Source organism: Podarcis gaigeae, assembly GCF_964106915.1.
Source record: "Podarcis gaigeae genome assembly, chromosome: 4".
Taxonomy (NCBI): Eukaryota; Metazoa; Chordata; class Lepidosauria; order Squamata; family Lacertidae; genus Podarcis; species Podarcis gaigeae.
The window spans coordinates 105,451,329-105,472,859 of NC_139677.1; the positions used below are offsets into that span (position 1 = coordinate 105,451,329).

Sequence of the window (21,531 nt, forward strand, 5' to 3'; positions counted from 1 at the left end):
ACCGGGAGAGCCTGGCCTCACGCCTTCGCTTCTTCAAGGCTGGATGACCACAGTGCCCTCCTTGTGGGGCATCCCTTGTGCTTGGTTCAGAAGCTTCAGCCGGTGCAGAATGCTGCAGCACAATTGCTGTCAAAGTGAGGCCTTCTCGGCATATGACCCTTTGTCTCAGAGGGCATCACTGTTTGCCCATTGGCTACCAGACCCAGTTCAAGGCCTTTCCATTATCATAGGGACCAGTTTACCCATGAAATCCCCTCCTTACCCCACAGGCAGACACTTGACTGCTTGAACTACAGGTGCCACGCAAGACCTCAATTGTTTAGTATGGCAGCACAGACCCTTTGGAACTCCCTGCCTCTTGAGATCAAGCAGGCACCTCCCTCCCACATTTTTGGGGAATCTGCTAAAAACATGCCTGTGCAGGTGCTTAGAAAGTTGAGGTGAATATTAGCATTTTAACTTAGCTTAATCGTAGTTACTGAAAACCAGACTTTCTCAATTTATTCAGATATACGTAGGAGATTGGCTTCTCTCTCCTCAATATTTAGCTATCACAAACTCAGCAACAGTAACAAAGTTGAATGCTGCAAAGTGGACCGTGAAGCCTCCTGCCTGATGTCAAGTGGCAGGGAGTTCCAAAATACACTTGCTGCCACACCAAAAAAACACACCAGCAATCATGTGTGCTGAACACACAGAAACACATGGATAATGTGAAATAACTGGCAGTAACAGACTCCAAATAACACGCAACACATGCAAGCAGATTAATGGAAGAGGACACCTGATTTCCACACCATTTTTAAAAACATTGTTTTTATATATCTTCATGGTACAGAAGATAACTTTTCAGAAAGCAATAGTTACAACAGTAAACAACAAATAACATGTCCTGATGAAATTGCAGACTTTCATCTTGACATGTGTTACAAGTTTCATTTGATTATTTTAAGAGATCATGCCATATTTTCTCACAAGTGATGGGTGGATTCCTGCAACAGTCTTGACAATATATGTATTCGATAAACATTTGCCACCTGTTATAAAAGGAATATGGCATGTGTAGCCCAAGCTTCTTGATTTCCCCAGGCCAACAAAATTTAAGGTACTGAAATTGTGATGTCCAGAATTGAACACAGTATTCTAGGTGGGGCCTGACCAAGGCAGAAGAAAGTGGTACTATTCCTGCCCTTGATCTGATTCTGCCTTCTGCCACATTGGCCTCCGCTCCCCTATTGGTGTCGTCTGCAAATGTAATGAGCACCCCCTCAGTTCCTTCATCCAAGACATTTATAAAGACGTTGAACAACAACGGGCCCAGGACAGAACCCTGCAGCACCCCTCTTGTCACTTTGCCCCAGGATGATGAGGAACCATGAAGGAGTCCTCTTTGGGTTTGGTCAGTCAAATCCACCTAACAGTTACCAAGTTCAGCCTCATTTTACCAGCTTCCTCACATAAATATCACGGGGGACTTTGTCAAAAGCCTTACTGAAATAAAGATGAACTATTACCACAGCAGTCCCCTGAGAAACAGTCTGTAACTCCATCCGAAAAAAGAAAAAGAAAAAAAGAGAGATTTCTCTGGCTTGACTTGTTTTTGACAAAGCCGTGTTTTCAACCTGTCTGTTTATGTTGTGAATCACCATGAAATCTTCAGATGACGGGTACATGAATTTTAAAATGATAATAATAAGGATATTGACAAGCTGGAACATGGGCAAATGAAGGCATGAAGATGGTGTTATTTTATTTATGCATTTATTTCATTTCTATAGTGCCCTATAGCAGGGGTGCCAACTTGAATAAAACAGGATGCAGTGCAAGCATGCCATTTGAATGGCTGTTCCTATGAACTGGGGGGTGGCCCCCTCACATAATAATGATAATGATAATAATAATAATAATGATAATAATAATAATAATAATAATAATAATAATAATAATAATAATAATAATTTATTATTTATACCCCGCCCATCTGGCTGGGCCTCCCCAGCCACTCTGGGCGGCTTCCATAAAAACCAAAAATACAGTAAAATCACACGTTAAAAACTTCCCTGAACAGGGCTGCCTTAAGATGTCTTCTGAATGTCAGGTAGTTGTTTATTGCTTTGACATCTGCTGGAAGGGCGTTCCACAGGGTGGGCGCCACTACCGAGAAGGCCCTCTGCCTGGTTCCCTGTAACTTTGCTTCTCGCAATGAGGGAACTGCCAGAAGGCCCTCGGCGCTGGACCTCAGCGTCCGGGCAGAATGATGGGGGTGGAGACGCTCCTTCAGGTATACTGGACCAAGGCCGTTTAGGGCTTTAAAGGTCAGCACCAACACTTTGAATTGTGCTCGGAAACATACTGGGAGCCAATGTAGGTCTTTCAAGACCGGTGTTATGTGGTCTCGGCGGCCGCTCCCAGTCACCAGTCTAGCTGCCGCATTCTGGATTAGTTGTAGTTTCCGAGTCACCTTCAAAGGTAGCCCCACGTAGAGTGCATTGCAGTAGTCCAAGCGGGAGATAACCAGAGCATGCACCACTCTGGCGAGACAGTCCGCAGGCAGATAGGGTCTCAGCCTACGTACCAGATGGAGCTGGTAAACAGCTGCCCTGGACACAGATTTGACCTGTGCCTCCATGGACAGCTGTGAGTCCAAAATGACTCCCAGGCTGCGCACCTGGTCCTTCAGGGGCACAGTTACCCCATTCAGGACCAGGGAATCCTCCACACCTGCCCGCTTCCTGTCCCCCAGAAACAGTACTTCTGTCTTGTCAGGATTCAACCTCAATCTGTTAGCCGCCATCCATCCTCCAACCGCCTCCAAACACTCACACAGGACCTTCACTGCCCTCACTGGTTCTGATTTAAAAGAGAGGTAGAGCTGGGTATCATCTGCATACTGATGAACACCCAGCCCAAACCTCCTGATGATCTCTCCCAGCGGCTGCATGTAGATGTTGAAAAGCATGGGGGAGAGGACAGAACCCTGAGGCACCCCACAAGTGAGAGCCCAGGGGTCTGAACACTCATCCCCCACCACCACTTTCTGAACACGGCCCAGGAGGAAGGAGTGGAACCACTGTAGGACAGTGCCCCCAGCTCCCAGCCCCTCAAGACGGTCCAGAAGGATGTTATGGTCGATGGTATCAAACGCCGCTGAGAGATCCAGCAGAACTAGGAAACAGCTCTCACCTTTGTGCCTAGCCCGCCGGAGATCATCAACCAGTGCGACCAAGGCAGTTTCAGTCCCATGATGAGGCCTGAATCCCGACTGGAAGGGATCCAAATGGTCCGCTTCTTCCAGGCGTGCCTGGAGTTGTTCAGCAACCACTCGCTCAATCACCTTGCCCAAGAATGGAAGATTTGAGACTGGGCGATAGTTGGCCATTGTGGCCGCATCTAAAGATGGTTTTTTAAGAAGCGGTTTAATAACCGCCTCTTTCAGTGGGTCTGGGAAGGCTCCCTCACGGAGGGAAGCATTCACCACCCCACGAAGCCCATCGCCCAGTCCTTCCCGGCTAGCTTTTATAAGCCAGGATGGGCAAGGATCCAGGAGACAGGTGGTTGGTTTCACTCGTCCAAGCAGCCTGTCCACATCCTCGGAGGTAACAGATTGGAATTGATCCCACTCAACTTGACTAGACAGAACTCTAGCACTCTCCCGCCCTGGCCCTGCTCCCACGGTGGAGTCTACTTCTTCCCGAATCTGAGCGATTTTATCTGCAAAAAACTTTGCAAAATCATTGCAGGAGAATATGTGGCCCGTACTGGGCCCTGATGTTACAGGTGGTTCCGATAAATTGTGAACCACCTGAAAAAGTCTCCTGCTGCTGTTTTCTGCAGATGCAATAGGGGCGGTGAAGAAATTCTTCACATATCTTATTGGGGGGCAAAGACCCCTCAGACTCTAAGAGTTGGCTCCAATTCCCTACACCCACAGGTCACAGGACGGTTACAACATAAAATCACACAATGAAAACACAAAACACATAGCCCAAAACCTGTAACCCCCACCTCCCCACCACATTTTAAAAGGGCATTAGATGTCAATCAGCCAAAGGCCTGTTTAAAGTGGTGTGTTTTTCTCTAGCGCTGAAAGCTGTATAATGAAGGGTTTTCCACTCTTCGTATGAATTCTTTGATGAGAAGAGAGATGAGAGCTCTGATTGAAGCTTTTTCTACATTCCACACACTGATAGGGTTTCTCCCCTGTATGAATTCTTTGATGGGATTTGAGATTGGAGCTCACACTAAAACGCTTTCCACATTCCACACACTGATAGGGTTTCTCCCCTGTATGAATTCTTTGATGGATAGTGAGTTTGGAGCTCTGACTGAAGCTTTTTCCACATTCAAAGCACTGATAGGGTTTCTCCCCTGTATGAATTCTTTGATGGAAAGTGAGACTGGAGGCCTGATTGAAGCTTTTTCCACATTCCACACACTGATAGGGTTTCTCCCCTGTATGAATTCTCTGATGCTTAGTGAGATCAGAGCTCGTATTGAAGCTCTTTCCACATTCCACACACTGATAGGGTTTCTCCCCTGTATGAATTCTCTGATGCTTAGTGAGATCAGAGCTCGTATTGAAGCTCTTTCCACATTCCACACACTGATAGGGTTTCTCCCCTGTATGAATTCTCTGATGCTTAGTGAGATCAGAGCTCGTATTGAAGCTCTTTCCACATTCCACACACTGATAGGGTTTCACCCCTGTATGAATTCTCTGATGGGAAGTGAGATTGGAGTTACTATTGAAGCTCTTTCCACATTCCACACACTGATAGGCTTTCTTGCCTGTATGAATTCTTTGATGGAAAGTGAGAGAGGAGCTCATACTAAAGCTCTTTCCACATTCCACACACTGATAGGGTTTCTCCCCTGTATGAATTCTTTGATGGAAAGTGAGAGAGGAGCTCTTCCTGAAGCTCTTTCCACATTCCACACACTGATAGGGTTTCTCCCCTGTGTGAATTCTCTGATGGGAAGTGAGAGAGGAGCTCTTCCTGAAGCTCTTTCCACATTCCACACACTGATATGGTTTCTCCCCTGTATGAATTCTTTGATGTAAAGTGAGACTGGTGCTCTGACTGAAGCTTTTTCCACATTCCACACACTGATAGGGCTTCTCCCCTGTATGAATTCTCTGGTGCTTAGTGAGAGAGGAGCTCACACTAAAACGCTTTCCACATTCCACACACTGATAGGGTTTCTCCCCTGTGTGAATTCTCTGATGGGAAGTGAGATCGGAGTTACTATTGAAGCTCTTTCCACATTCCACACACTGATAGGGTTTCTCCCCTGTATGAATTCTCTGATGCTTAGTGAGAGAGGAGCTCATACTAAAGCTCTTTCCACAATCCATACACTGATAGGGTTTCTCCCCTGTATGAATTCTCTGATGCTTAGTGAGAGAGGAGCTATCCATGAAGCTCTTTCCACATTCCATGCACTGATAGGGTTTCTCCCCTGTATGAATTATTTGATGGGAAGTGAGATGGGAGCTCTTCCTGAAGCTCTTTCCACATTCCATGCACTGATAGGGTTTCTCCCCCGTATGAATTCTATGATGGGAAGTGAGATTGGAGAACTGACTGAAGCTCTTTCCACATTCCACACACTGATAGGGTTTCTCCCCTGTATGAATTCTTTGATGGGAAGTGAGAGAGGAGCACTGACTGAAGCTCTTTCCACATTCCATGCACTGGTAGGGTTTCTTTCTAATGAGATTTATTTGATGGGAAATGGAATGGGAGCTCTGATTGCAGCTCTCTCCACACTCCAAATTTTTATGTGGCTTCTCCTCTCTTGGGATTTTCTCATGGTCACCCTTGTTCTTGATTGCCAATTTTTCACAATCTGCAATGGAAACAAAAAGGAATCAGAGCCTGAGGAACAAATGGAAGTCCCAGTTATGGATTAATGCTAATTAAATTTGTGGTAGGCAACCAATTGATGAAGACCCCAGCAACAAATCAGGAATATCAAATCAAGATCATGACCGTGACTAGGCACCACAAATAAAAAGAGTATAAGAAAGAGCATAACAAACCAAGGCAGCTTTTAGCAGTTACTTCTTAGAAAAAAAATCTCTGCAGTTAATACTGCATTTTTACATTGTTTAATTGTAATATCTGATTTCTTCTGTTTCTCCCCTTTTTCTTTCTCTCTTGTCTTCTTTCTTCTTTATTCAAATTAATAGAGAATGAATCTAAAAATACTATCATGGAATATAAAAGGATTGAATGATAAAAAGAAAAGAAACAAGGTAGAACGCATAGTGGAAAAACAGAATTTAGATATAGCATGTATCCGAGAGACGCATATAAATAAAAAACACACAAGAGTGTTGATAAATCCAAAACTAGGGTCAGAATTTATAATAGCAGACAAAAAAAAAAAAAGAAAAAGAAAAAAAGAGGTATGGTGATATACATAAAACCTAACTTGGAGCCAAAGCTAATATATAAAGACGCAAATGGAAGGATAGTAATAATTAAGATAAAAATCACAAGGGGAATCTTTTATGATAATTGGGATATATGCCCCAAATGAAAAAAGAGCAAAATTTTATAAAGGTTTAGAAGAGATACTGATACAGTATATAGGAGAGAAACTAATACTGTTGGGAGACCTGAATGGGGTATTTAATCCAGAACTGGATAGATCTGCAGGATGGAATAAAGGAAAGGGGGGGGGGACTTCTGTGCCATTTCATAGCTATGATAGAACACCTAGATTTAATTGATAGTTGGAGACATAAATACCCAAACAAAAAAGCTTATACATATTTCTCTGAGTCAAACAAATCGGCCAGTAGAACTGATGCCATTTGGATCACCAAGGATTTAGTAGAACAAATTGAAGCAGTGGAAATCCAGTCAAAAACACTTTAAGACCATAACTCAATGCTACTAAAACTGAGAGGGAAAGGGAGGGAAGGGCCGAAAAGATGGAGATTAGATGAATCCCTTCTAAATGATGAAAAAATAATTTTAAGAGGTAAGAAAGTTGTCAGGGAACTGCCATCGGCTCAGGGGCGAGAGGAGAAAAGCTGGATGGATTACAAGGAGCCCCCAAAGATTGTGGGAAGGTAGCCACGCCTCTAGTGGAGAGGAGATGCAGGGCTCGGAGGAGGCGAGGCGGTGCCAGGACACCTTGCCTGAGCAAAGCGGGGAAGAGAGAGGTCCCCCGTTACCCACACCTTCCTTGCGCAGTAGGCTTCTGCGCAGAGAGGGGAGGCACAGACTGGGCATCAAGAAACAACTCTGCTGGGGAAGGTTTAGGGACCACCCACTCTCAGATTCTGCCAGTGAATGAGCAAGACACAGAATAGAAGCGCTATGCATTCTAACGGTTTTTTATCATCAATAAGAAACTTTTAAAACAGACTATTGAAGCATATTGCCTTATTGCTCTCGAGCAACCAACCGATACCTCTAACAAAAGTGTTAAAAGGAATTCTTCGAGAGCAACAATAATAAGGGAACTGAGAAAGTGGTGGCATGGGACACATGTAAGGCCGTTATCAGGGGTTATTTTATCCAACAGAGCACAATTCAAAAAAGGAAAAGAGAAAAAAATAAAGCAGATTTACTGGAGGAAATAAAAAAGAAAGAAAAGGATCTGACCAAGGACCTTAGTAATGAACAAATCTTTAAAGAAATCAAATTATTAAGAGCAGAATACTCCTCTATATTAGAACAAGAAATTGATTGTAGCTTAAACATCTTAAAAAGCAGAAACTTTGAAAATGCCAATAAACCAGGGAAACTACTGGCTTGGCAGATCAAGAAAAGACAAATCAAAAGATTAATAAATAGGTTGAAAATAGGAGAGACAACAACGGATGATCCAAAAAAGATCAGACAAGATTTTGTGGAATACTATAGAAAGCTATATAAAAAAGGGAAAGAAAGGCTAGAGGACATAGAACAATACCTAAAATTTCATAAAATATCAGGAATAACAGAAGCCCAAAGAGAAACACTAAATGCACCCATTACTATGATAGAAATTAAAAATGCAATTAAAAATGCCAAGTCAGGAAGGTTGCCTGGCCCAGATGGAATACCTGCAGAAGTTTCTAAAAAACTAGAAGAAATACTGTCACCACCACTGAATGAAGTAATTAAGGATACTCTCATTGAAGGAAAGACCCCGGCCCCCTGGAATGAGGCCTATGTGATTTTACTACCAAAAAAAGGAAGCGACCTAGAGATAACAGCAAATTACAGACCGATATCTCTGCTAAACTGTGATTACAAAATCTATGCAGGTACCCTAGCAGGTAGACTAAAACATGTATTAAAAGACATAATTCACCCTAATCGGGCAGCATTCCTTCCCAAACACCAGATCCCGAAAAACACAAGGAATATTATTAATTTATTAGGAAATCTGGAGTTCAAAAATGAAAAGCAAGCGGCTATGATGCTAATCGATGCCAGAAGGCGTTTGATAACATCGCATGGAGCTTTATGAAAAAACAGTTAAATTTAATGGGCTGCGTTGGAGCTTCTGGTGAGCTGCGATGGAGGATGGCTGAATTCCATCACTGCCGTACGTTCCAGAATCAGAGGCTGAGCTGGGAGTAATCAGCCTCCCTACAGTCCCTGGGCTGGGGAGTGGCAGCTCCTCCGCAGATCACCCAACACCTGGCCCCAAATTCAGAAGAAAGGAGGGGCTGGGGGGTCCTGGATGGAAAACCCAGAATGTTTCTTGGCAACTCTCCAAAGTTGCCTCCATTTAGCAGCAAGCTTCCAATTCTTAAGATGAAAAATTGGATTTAAGTTTTGGACATGATCTGAGCGAAGGGGGAGAAACTACTCAACTTATTAATTCAGCCACTGAGGTGCTAAAAAGGATTTGAACAGAAGAAGGATTAACATCTACAAAGACTTGGTATGTTGGAACGGAAAGGGGGGGTGAGCCTCCATTGTTATTATATTTCGTTTTGCTATGTTAAATGGCAATATCCTCCTCTGAAATAACCAACTGCCTGATTATTTATAGCAAGCGAGACTGGAGAGGTGGTGTATTTGGTGATATAATATGACTCTAATAATCATTAACTGTGTGGAAATAACAATTATTCAAAAGTGGAAAACCAAGTTCAAAGCATTCATCTGCAGATGTATTTGGAAGAGGATAAAGAGTTTCCCAACCTTGATATGGAGAATGACTGGAGAGACGCCAAAAAAATCTTTGGAAGTTTGCCTGGAATTAGAATCGGAATGACGCAGCTCCAATTAACCGAGCGGCCATGATCGGAAGCAGATCAGCTTGTTGAATTAAATGCGGAGCCTTAGGGGGATAGGTGCCTTTTAATATCTTACTTAGTATGTACATTCCCAGTTTTATATGGCAAAACCTTCCCTGGACAGGCTAACCATTTGAAGGGCAGCTGGTCTTAAAAGCATTGGGCAGATGCCTTGATTTGATTTTATCTGGGCTGACTTGGCTGCTGCCCGAGGTGAGAAGATTTTTGGACTGGCTTGTGACTTTTGCGAAGAGATATCGTGAACATAGAGAGGGAACTCTGGACATAAATTCCACACAAAATATATTGTTTTGCTTTATCTCACTTGTTTGATAAACTCAGAGGCTGTGAAAAGTAATGAGGATTAACATCAGAATGATTTATGGGAACTATCATGAAAATTATGAAAGCAGTAGAAGTATGAGATGATCAGAGCCCTCCGACCTTAGAACATGGGAAGATACCTCCAATTTTTTTTAATAATTTGGCATAATATTTGGACTGTTTGATTATTGAATAATATGAATAATGTGGAATATTTATTATGATTTGATTGGATTGTTAAAGTGGAAAATTTAATAAACAGTATTTTTTAAAAAAATAATAATAATGGGCTGCAGAGAAAGGTTTGAAAGAGGTATGGAATCTATCTACTCCACGCAAAAGGCGAAATTAATAAATAATGAGTAATGGGAAAAACCAGAGATCTGTTCAAGAAAATTGGAGATATGAAAGGAACAAATCTTTCGTACAAAGATTACCATAATAAAGGACAAAAGTGGAAAGGACCTAACAGAAGCAGAAGACATCAAGAAGAGGTGGCAAGAATACACAGAGGAACTATACCAGAAAGAAATGGATGTCTCGTACACCCCAGGCAGTGTGGTTGCTGACCTTGAGCAAGATATCCTGGAGAGTGAAGTCAAATGGGCCTTAGAAAGCACTGCTAATAACAAGGCCAGTGGAAGTGATGATATTCCAGCTGCACTATTTAAAATTTTAAATGATGATGCTGTCAAGGTGCTACACTCAATATGCCAGCAAATTTGGAAAACTCAGCAGTGGCCAGAGGATTGGAGAAGATCAGTCTACATCCCAATCCCAAAGAAGGGCAGTGCCAAAGAATGCTCCAACTACCGCACAATTGCTCTCATTTCACACGCTAGCAAGGTTATGCTTAAAATTCTACAAGGCAGGCTTAAGCAGTATGTGGACTGAGAACTCCTAGAAGTGCAAGCTGGATTTAGAAGAGGCAGAGGAACCAGAGACCAAATTGCAAACATGTGCTGGATTATGGAGAAAGCTAGAGAGTTCCAGAAAGACATCTATTTCTGCTTCATTGACTATGCAAAAGCCTTTGACTGTGTCGACCACAGCAAACTATGGCAAGTTCTTAAAGAAATGGGAGTGCCTGATCACCTCATCTGTCTCCTGAGAAATCTCTATGTGGGACAAGAAGCTACAGTTAGAACTGGATATGGAACAACTGATTGGTTCAAAACTGGGAAAGGAGAACGGCAAGGCTGTATATTGTCTCCCTGCTTATTTAACTTATATGCAGAATTCATCATGCGAAAGGCTGGGCTGGATGAATCCCAAGCTGGAATTAAGATCGCTGGAAGAAATATCAACAACCTCAGATATGCAGATGACACAACCTTGATGGCAGAAAGTGAGGAGGAATTAAAGAACCTTTTAATGAGGGTGAAAGAGGAGAGCGCAAAATATGGTCTGAAGCTCAACATCAAAAAATGAAGATCAGGGCCACTGGGCCCATCACCTCATGTCAAATAGAAGGGGAAGAAATGGAGGCAGTGAGAGATTTTACTTTCATGGCCTCCATGATCACTGCAGATGGTGACAGCAGTCACGAAATTAAAAGACGCCTGCTCCTTGGGAGAAAGGCAATGGCAAACCTAGACAACATCTTAAAAAGCAGAGACATCACCTTGCCAACAAGGGTCCGTATAGTTAAAGCTATGGTTTTCCCAGCAGTGATGTATGGAAGTGAGAGCTGGACCATAAAGAAGGCTGATCGCCGAAGAATTGATGCTTTTGAATTATGGTGCTGGAGGAGACTCCTGAGAGTCCCATGGACTGCAAGAAGATCAAACGTATCCATTCTTAAGGAAATCAGCCCGGAGTTCTCACTGGAAGGACAGATCGTGAAGCTGAGGCTCCAATACTTTGGCCACCTCATGAGAAGAGAAGACTTCCTGGAAAAGACCTTGATGTTGGGAAAGATGAAGGGCACAAGGAGAAGGGGATGACAGAGGAGGAGATGGTGGGACAGTGTTCTTGAAGCTATCAACATTAGTTTGACCAAACTGCAGGAGGCAGTGGAAGACAGGAGTGCCTGGCGTGCTTCCGTCCATGGGGTCACGAAGAGTCGGACACGATTAAACGACTAAACAACAACAACAACAAATACTCACAGAGAGTATTGATATTATGAAAGGCATGAGACAAGGGCGTACCCTTTCCCCTCTCCTATTCATATTGGTGCTGGAAACCCTGCTAAATGAACTGAGGAAGGAAGGAAGAATAAAGGGAATTAAGACTGGGGAAAAACATAAAATTAGAGCCTATGTGGATGATGTGATATTAACAACTGAAGACCCCAAAGAAGGTATCCCATTAGCAATAGATTTAATTAATGAATTTGGAATATTGGCAGGTATCAAAATTAACAAAAAGAAAACCAACCTCTTAGGTAAAACTATGTGCTCAGATGAAAAACTGGAGTTACAGGAACTTACTAGTCTAGAGGTAAGGAAAAAAGTAAAATACTTGGGGATTTGGCTGTCAAATAAATGTATTCATCTATATCAAGATGATTATGTAAAGTTATGGAAGGAGATCAAGAGGCACCTGGAAATCTGGAGCAGGCTTCACCTCTCCTTTTGGGGTAAAAATTCTGTTATTTTGATCAGTCTTGCCAAAACTGATGTTCCTGTTTCAAACTATCCCAATTTTGGGAGGTATGAATTGTTTTAAAAACTGGAGAAGGGACATTGCGAGATTTATTTGGAGTGGCAAAAAACCAAGAATTAAACATCAAATCTTAATAGACCAAGAGCAGAGAGGAGGATTTGCTCTACTGGATCTGGAATTGTATTGTGCTGCAGCTGGGCTAGTATGGATCAACGAGTGGATAGTTTCGAAAGATACAGATTTAGTTGACTTAGACAATCACTTTGGATGGCATGCTTATATGATATATGATAAAGTGAAGGTCCACATGGGTTTTTTGAATCATATTGTAAGAAAATCACTATATAAGATATGGAACAAATATAAAGATCTCTTAGAACCCAAAACCCCCTGGTGAACCTCCCCATTGGAAGCCATAGCCATTAAGAAAAAGAATATGCAAAGCGATTGGGCAACGTACAAAATGATCCTGGAGGAAAATAACAGCAAACTAAAGTTGAAAGAATTTGGTAAAATCAGAACATATTTAACAGATTGGCTGCAATATTTCCAATTAAACAAAAGATTTAGTTTAGATAATAAAAAAAGGATTTGCAAATGAAACTTCCAAATTTGAAAAAGGACTCCTTCAATCCAAGAACAAATATATTTTGAAAATGTACAACCTCCTCCTGGATTGTGAGGTAAAGGAGGAGAAAGTGAAAGAATCTATGATTCGCTGGGCACAAGATTTAGGCCACAATATATACATGAGTCAGTGGGAAAAACTGTGGAGAGTTGACATCAAATGTTTTGAAAATGTTATATAGACAGCACTTGACACCAGCAACACTAGCCAAAATATATAAGAACAGGTCAGACTTATGTTGGAGATGCAAAAAAAGAAATGGAACTTACATGCATATGTGGTGGGAATGTGACAAGATTAAAGATTTTTGGGATACCATCTACAATGAGTTAAAGAAAATGTTTAAGATTTCATTCCCTAAAAAACCTGAGGCATTCCTATTAGGTCTTATGACACCAGAAATCCAAAAGAAATACAGACCACTATTCATCTATGCCTCAATTGCAGCAAGGATTTTAAGAGAAGAAAAAGGAAAGACGACATCATCCCCTCAAAGATTGAATGGCAAGCCATGTTGATAGAGTACTTACAATTAGCAAGGAGAACGGGGTCAATAAGAGGAAATACAATACAAGAAGTAAATAAGGATTGGTTAATAATTAAGGAATACCTCAGAGGGTACTGGAATAGTAAAAGTTTTCTGGCAGATATTGAAGGAGCCTTGTAATACAAAGTACATGTCAGATAAAGTTAAATTAAGTTAACAAAAAACAACGTTGTGTAACTGTGTAAATAACAGTTTATTTGAAAATTAGTACAATGGGTATAGTCGCAAGTTTCTTTTCTTTGCTGACTGAAATATGAAATATTACTATGTTTTTTACTCTATTCATACTTTGATTCCTTTTTCTTTTCTTTTCTTTTCTTTTCTTTTCTTCACCCCCTCTCCCTCGCTTTTTCCTTTTTGGAAACACAGCTGTCCATGGAGGTGCAGGTCAATTCAGTGTCTAGGGCAGCTGTCTACCAGCTCCATTTGGTATGCAGGCTGAGACCAAATAACACCAGACCTGAAAGACCTACACTGGCTCCCAGTGCGTTTCCGAGCACAATTCAAAGTGTTGGTGCCGACCTTGAAAGCCCTAAACGGTCTTGGCCCAGTATACCCAAAGAAGCGTTTCCACCCCCATCGTTCAGCCCAGACACTGAGGTCCAGCTCCGAGGGCCTTCTGGTGGTTCCCTGCCAGAGAGAAGTGAGGTTACAGGGAACCAGGCAGAGGGCATTCTTGGTAGTGGTGCCCGCCCTGTGGAATGCCCTCCCATCAGATGTTAATGAACAACTATCAGACTTTTAGAAGACATCTGAAGCCAGCCCTGTTTAGGGAAGATTTTAATATTGGATGTTTCATCGTGGTTGAAATCTTCTGCTTGGAGCTGCCCAGAGTTGCTGGGGAAACCCAGTCAGATGGGCAGGGTTACGAACAAATTATTATTACTATTATTACTATTATCACTATTATTACTAGTGTTATCTGAGATTCGAAAAGCCTGTCTGTTCTCTGGGATGGATTTTGTTTGGCCTAGTCATGGCATCCCCTCCATCCCCAATGCTAGCTATCTCTTTGGTTAACTCAAGATTGACAGGAGCAAAAACAGAAAACCTGACAGAGGTTACTTATCTTTCCCAACAACTCTGAAGCTGACATTTAAGATGGCCTGGGCAGCCCAGCCCAGCCCAATCATGGTATAAAAAGGCAGGACTGGACGAAGACTGTTCACAGAAAGAATCGTAATTTGTTGTTCAACCCAGCAGATTATACCCAGCCAGATAGGCGGGGTATAAATAATAAAGATGACGACGACGATGATGATGAGGTAGAAAGACGGTATACAAATAAAAAATGATGATGATGAACCTCGTGGGACTTTGAGCTGCTTCCGGATCCAGCCGAGACTCAGGCAGACTCAGTGACTGGAAGCGCCTTTGAGCAACTGCAGATGGTTTGACATTCCAGGACCAGGAGAGCCTGGCCTCATGCCTTCGTTTCTTCAAGGCTGGATTGAAGGAGTGGAGACCAGAGGTCCACTTTGGAGAGCCAGACTGAAGCCATTTTATAAGGAGCAAGCTAAAAAGCTAAAAACTACCTCTCTCCCCTGCTTGCAAAAGCATTTTCTGTAAACGCAGCAAGTGTGGTTAGAGCACTTTGCACCTGTAGCTAGCTGTTGACCCAGATTCCAGTAAAACACCGAGAAAAGAGCAAACAACAGGAACCTCTAGCTCACCACAAAGAGTAACTGTTAAAACCACCAACTACCTTGCCATAGACAGGTGGTCATAAAGGTTTTACTGGGAAATGTAAAGTAGGTCAAATAGTTTATAAGCTCGCAGCGCCACCTAGCGGATAACGCAGCTTGGAACCAAACAAGGCAAACACCAATTTTGATTGGTAGAGCTTTTAATGAATATGCATAAGGAGGAATGTTTAAGGGGTGGGTCAATGGGCTGAACTGTGGCTTTGCCAAAAGGTATAAAAGATGTCTGCATCTGATTGACAGGGGGCATTCTCTCATTTTTGTTGAATGAACCCCTTTGCTTTGCTTGTCTGACAAATAAACCAAAGTCAATAAAACTTTTTCTTTAAAAATATTGCTGCCTGGAGTTTCCATTCTGGTCTGTATTCTGAAGTCCCTAACAGGATGACCACAGTGCCCTCCTTGTGGGGCATCCCTTGCGCTTGGTCCAGAAGCTTCAGCCGGTGCAGAATGCTGCAGCACGATTGCTGTCAAAGCGAGGCCTTCTCGGCATGACCCTTTGGCTCAGAGGGCTTCACTGGTCCACTAAACTTACTTTTATAAAACATCCTCCAAAATACCCATTTCCCCATGAGTCCGTTAGGCCGGTTTAGATGCATTCTTTTGCAATGTTAGCTTAATTGTAGTTACTGAAAAACAGACTTTCTCAATTTATTCAGATATACATAGGAGATTGGCTGCTCTCTCCTCAATATTTACCTATCACAAACTCAGCAATGGTAACAAAGTTGAATGCTGCAAAGTGGACTATGAAGCCTCCTGCCTGATGTCAAGAGACAGGGAGTTCCAAAGTACACTTGCTGCCACACCAAAAGATCTTTAAAGTTGGAGGTTTCTACAGGGCAGGGCTGGCAGGTTGCACAGTCAGTGACCCAGTATTAGTGCTTTCTAAACCAAAGCATATCATTTCCTCTTCCAGAAATGCTTAATTGTGACTTCAAGGGACACTGAAGTCTTTACAGAGAGAACAAGACAGCTTTCCAGATTAGTTAGCTGGGAGTGAGACAGTTGTCAGAGTGGCACTGGGCTTGCTAAGATGCCAGCTACTACAGGAATTGCTTTCTTGAGCCTTTTTAGCACTGCAATACCATTTCTTTAAAAAATCAAAAAGGTTGATTTTTAAGTCATGGCAGAGTGTGAGCAAATACTCCACATCTGCCAAGCTTTCAGGAGCAGGACTAAGGGGTGGAATGAAGCCCCCCAGATCCCCAAAGGTTGAGGGAAAGGGTCTATCTCCCTTCTTCCTTTTCATTATCAGTTCTTTCCACCTAAGAAATGGGAAGAAAGCAGCTGCTCATGCTAAGTGCAGCGTTTGTTGGGGTGGAGATTAATTAGCTGACAATGGTATGATTTGTCAGGAATACATATTGTTTGTTCTTATGTGTAAGTGAAGTCACATTTGAAACAATGCAGAAGCAGTCAAAGGGAATTTCCTAGGAAGTCTTTTATTCAGTCTCACCAGCAATCATATGTGCTGAACACACAGAAACACATGGATAATGTGAAATAACTGGCAGTAACAGACTCCAATTAACACGCAACACATGCAAGCAGATTAATGGAAGAGGACACCTGATTTCCACACCATTTTTAAAAACATTGTTTTTATTTATCTTCATGGTACAGAAGATAACTTTTCAGAAAGCAATAGTTACAACAGTAAACAAATAACATGTCCTGATGAAATTGCAGACTTTCTTCCTGCCATGTGTTAAAAGTTTCATTTGATTACTCTAAAAGATCATGCCACCTTTTCCCATGAGTGCTGGGTGGATTCCGGCAACAGTCTTAACAATTTATATATTCAATAAACTTTGTCCACTTGTTATAAAAGGAATATAGATGGTGTTCCCTCACCTTCTTGATTTCCCTTGGCAAACAAAATTTAAGATACTGAAATTGTGGTGCCCGGAATTGAACACAGTATTATGGAAACAAAATAAAAAAATTCATTCCAGTAGCACCTGAGAGACCAACTAATTTTGTTATTTGTATGAGCTTTCGTGTGCATGCGCACCTCTTCAGATACCATTTTATTTTGATTCGACTACGGCAGACCAACATGGTTACTTACCTGTAACTAGAACAGTATTCTGGGTGGGGTCTGACAAGGCAGAATAAAGTGGTACTATTCCTGCCCTTGATCTGATTCTGCCTTCTGCCACATTGGCCTCCGCTCCCCATTTGGTGTCCTCCGCAAATGTGATGAGTACCCCCTCAGTTCCTTCACCCAAGACATTTATAAAGACGCTGAACAACATCAGGCCCAGGACAGAACCCTGCGGCACCCCAGGATGATGACGAACCAGGAAAGAGTCCTCTTTGGGTTCAGTCAGTCAAATCCACTTAACAGTTACCTTGTTCCGCCACATTTTACCAGCTTCCTCACATAAATATCACAGGGGACTTTGTCAAAAAACCTTACTAAAATTAAGATGCGCTATTACCACAGCACTCCCCTGAGCAACAGTCTGTAACTCCATCCAAAAAAAGAAAAAGAAAAAAGAGAGATTTCTCTAGCTTGACTCGATTTTGAGAAAGCCATGCTTTCAACCTGTCTGTTTATGTTGGGAACCACCGTGAAATGTTCAGATGACGGGTACATGAATTTTAAAATGATAATAATATGGATATTGACAAGCTGGAACACGTGCAGATGAAGGTGACCAAGATGGTGTTATTATATTTATTTGACTTCTATAGCGCCCTATAGCAGGGGTGCCAACTTGAATAAAATATAGGAGGGGTTTAGTAAGCCCTGTCTCAGATAAACAGTCACAGGATGTGGTGCATGCATGCCATTTGAATGGCTGTTCCTATGAACTGGGGGGTGGCCCCCTCACATATCTTATTGGGGGGCAAAGAGCCCTCAGACTCTTAAGAGTTGGCTCTTATTCTCTATACCCACAGATCTCAGGACGGTTGCAACATAAAATCACACAATGAAAACACAAAACACACAGCCCAAAACTTGTAACCCCCACCTCCCCACCACATTTTAAAAGGGCATTAGATGTCAATCAGCCAAAGCCTTGTTTAAAGTGGTTTGTTTTTCTCTAGTGCTGAAAGCTGTAAAATGAAGGGTTTTCCACTCTTCGTATGAATTCTTTGATAGGAAGTGAGATTGTGGCTCTGACTGAAGCTTTTTCCACATTCCACACGCTGATAGGGTTTCTCCCCTGTATGAATTCTTCGATGGGAAATGAGAGAGGAGCTATCAGTTAAGCTCTTTCCACATTCCAAACAATTATATGGTTTCTCCCCTATGTGAATTCTTTGATGAGAAGAAAGATGTGAGCTCTGACTGAAGCTTTTTCCACATTCCACACACTGATAGGGTTTCTCCCCTGTATGAATTCTCTGATGCCTAGTGAAACTGGAGCTATCAGTGAAGCTCTTTCCACATTCCACGCACTGATAGGGTTTCTCCCCTATGTGAATTCTTTGATGGGAATTAAGATGTGAGCTATTCCTGAAGCTCTTTCCACATTCCACACACTGATAGGGTTTCTCCCCTATGTGAATTCTTTGATGAGAAGAAAGATGTGAGCTTTGACTGAAGCTCTTTCCACATTCCACACACTGATAGGGTTTCTCCCCCGTATGAATTCTTTGATGGATAGTGAGTTTGGAGCTGGTCCTGAAGCGCTTTTCACATTCCACACACTGATAGGGTTTCTCCCCCGTATGAATTCTTCGATGGGAAATGAGAGAGGAGCTATCAGTGAAGGTCTTTCCACATTCCACGCACTGATAGGCTTTCTCTCCTGTATGAGTTCTCTGATGGGAAGTGAGATGAGCCCTGTGAATGAAGCTCTTTCCACATTCCACACACTGATAGGGTTTCTCCCCTATATGAATTCTTTGATGGGAAGAAAGATGTGAGCTCTTCCTGAAGCTCTTTCCACATTCCACACACTGATAGGGTTTCTCCCCTATGTGAATTCTTTGATGAGAAGAAAGATGTGACCTCTGACTGAAGCTCTTTCCACATTCCACACACTGATAGGGTTTCTCCCCTGTATGAATTCTCTGGTGCTTAGTGAAATCAGAGCTCTGACTGAAGCTCTTTCCACAATTCACGCACTGATAGGGTTTCTCCCCTGTATGAATTCTCTGATGGGAAGTGAGATGGGAGTTACTATTGAAGCTCTTTCCACATTCCACACACTGATAGGGTTTCTCCCCTGTATGAATTCTTTGATGGGAAGTGAGACTGTGGCTGTGAGTGAAGCTCTTTCCACATTCCATGCACTGATAAGGTTTCTTCCTAATGAGATTTCCTTGATGGGAAGTGGAATTGGAACTTTCCCCACCTTCAAAATATTTATACAGCTTCTCCATTGTGGGGATTTTGTCATGGTCACCCTTGTTCTTGATTTCCAGTCCATCACTATCTGCAATGAAGAGAAATGGATTAGCGCCTCAGGGACAAATTAAGGAAGAATATTTGTTAACTCTGGTAATAGAGGAATAACACAAGTGGGTTAGATGGATGGTTTTCTTAAGGGTTGGGTGCATTAATTAACGGGGATCAACCACATCCTTAGGGGAACCTGTGATTCGATAAGCTACTTCAACTTCCCTAACAACTCTGAAGTTGAGTTAAAATGGCCTGTGGAGTTCAGACCAGGCTGATCCTTGTTTAGAAGCTGCAATATTGTAATCCCAGGTGTCTTAAGGGGACGCTGTTGAGTTCTGTGGAAATATATGAGGTTCATCAAAGAGAGCTGTTTTGAATTTAAAAACAGATATTATGATTCCAAAGGGATCCTTACCAAGAGTGGCCACGATCCCATGATTCTCCTCCATGACATCCTTATGCAGAGCTCTCTGGTCAGGATCCAGCAACCCCCACTCCTCATCTGTGAAACGAACAGCAACATCTTCAAAGCACACTGGACCCTAAAAGAAAAAGGGAAATGTCCTCCTATGAGACAATAATATTGTTCACCACCACGTCCTGATCTACGACATTGTTCTGCTACTTGACCTCTGTCCCCACAAGGCAGCTTCCCCTGACCTGATCTGGATCCACAGCCACTGTTTCCATTCTCTTCCCAAGGAAAGATGGATGAAGAGGTCTTGCGGGCATCATTCTGTCACCTGCAAGAGGAAAAAGGTAAGGGGGACGCCCAGAGTGTCTGCTTCTCTCACAGGTGAATCAGTGAATATAAACTACCGTATTTTTCGCCCTATAAGACGCACTTTTCCAGCTCCAAAAATGAAGGGGAAATGTGTGTGCGTCTTACGGGGCGAATGCAGGCTCCTTGGCTTCAGCGATAGCAACGCGAAGCCTCCGAAGCCTGCGCTCCAGAGGCTTCGCGTCGCTTCTGCTGAAGCCAGGAGAGTCTGCTCTTTGAAGCTGGCGGTGGGGGAAAGCAGCGCTTCCCCCATCGCCAGCCCCAGAGGATGGGGGGCAGTGGGAAGGCGCGCAAAGCCTTCCTGCTACTCTCCAACCCGGCTTGGAGGCTGGCGGTGGGGAAAGCAGCGCTTCCCCCATCGCCAGCCCCAGAGGATGGGGGGCAGTGGGAAGGCGCGCAAAGCCTTCCTGCTACTCTCCAACCCGGCTTGGAGGCTGGCGGTGGGGAAAGCAGCGCTTCCCCCATCGCCAGCCCCAGAGGATGGGGGGCAGTGGGAAGGCGCGCAAAGCCTTCCTGCTACTCTCCAACCCGGCTTGGAGGCTGGCGGTGGGGAAAGCAGCGCTTCCCCCATCGCCAGCCCCAGAGGATGGGGGGCAGTGGGAAGGGGCGCGAAGCCTTCCTGCTACTCTCCAACCCAGCTTGGAGGCTGGCGGTGTTAGAAAGCAGGCTTTTCCCCAAGGAGGGAGAAGGGACGGACTGGCGGAGTCTGTCCCTTCTCCCTCCTGTGGGCTTTTGCGGGAGATGGGGGAATTCCCCCACCTCCCGCAAAAGCAGGCAAAAGCCGGGCGCTCTTTAAAGGGGCTGCGAGGCTTTGCTGGCTTTTCTAGGAGGTGGGGGAATTCCCCCACCTCGCAGAAAAGCCGGCAAGAGCCGTGCAGCCTTTAAAGAGTGCGCAGCTCTTGGGGGCTTTTCCGCAAGGAGGGAGAAGGGACAGACTGGCGGAGTCCGTCCCTTCTCCCTCCTGTGGGCTTTTGTGGGAGACGGGGGAATTCCCCCACCTCCCGCAAAAGCAGGCAAAAGCCCTGCGCTCTTTAAAGGGGCTGCGAGGCTTTGCTGGCTTTTGCGGGAGGTGGGGGAATTCCCCCACCTCGCAGAAAAGCCGGCAAGAGCCGCGCAGCCTTTAAAGAGCGCGCAGCTCTTGGGGGCTTTTCCCCAAGGAGGGAGAAGGGACAGACTGGCGGAGTCCGTCCCTTCTCCCTCCTGTGGGCTTTTGTGGGAGACGGGGGAATTCCCCCACCTCCCGCAAAAGCAGGCAAAAGCCCTGCGCCCTGTAAAGGGGCTGCGAGGCTTTGCTGGCTTTTGCGGGGGGTGGGGGAATTCCC

General features: G+C 43.7%; 1 protein-coding gene across 4 annotated transcripts in view; it reads right to left on the bottom strand.

Annotated features, from left to right (window-relative positions):
* Positions 1-21,531, bottom strand: part of LOC310843300 (uncharacterized protein) — a gene marked incomplete at its 5' end in the record, with an annotated part of 210,852 nt that overhangs the window by 112,257 nt on the left and 77,064 nt on the right. Inside the window, 3 exons of one of the 4 annotated variants that reach the window (XM_083736401.1) lie at positions 18,070-19,462; positions 19,844-19,970; positions 20,089-20,171. In XM_083736401.1, coding sequence (XP_083592527.1) covers positions 18,102-19,462; positions 19,844-19,970; positions 20,089-20,171 — 1,571 coding nt within the window. In that variant the 3' untranslated portion in view covers positions 18,070-18,101. Of the gene's footprint in view, positions 1-13,084; positions 13,135-13,884; positions 14,089-18,069; positions 19,463-19,843; positions 19,971-20,088; positions 20,172-21,531 lie in introns of those variants that run through there. The other 3 variants (XM_083736402.1, XM_083736399.1, XM_083736398.1) reach the window with 3 other exon arrangements.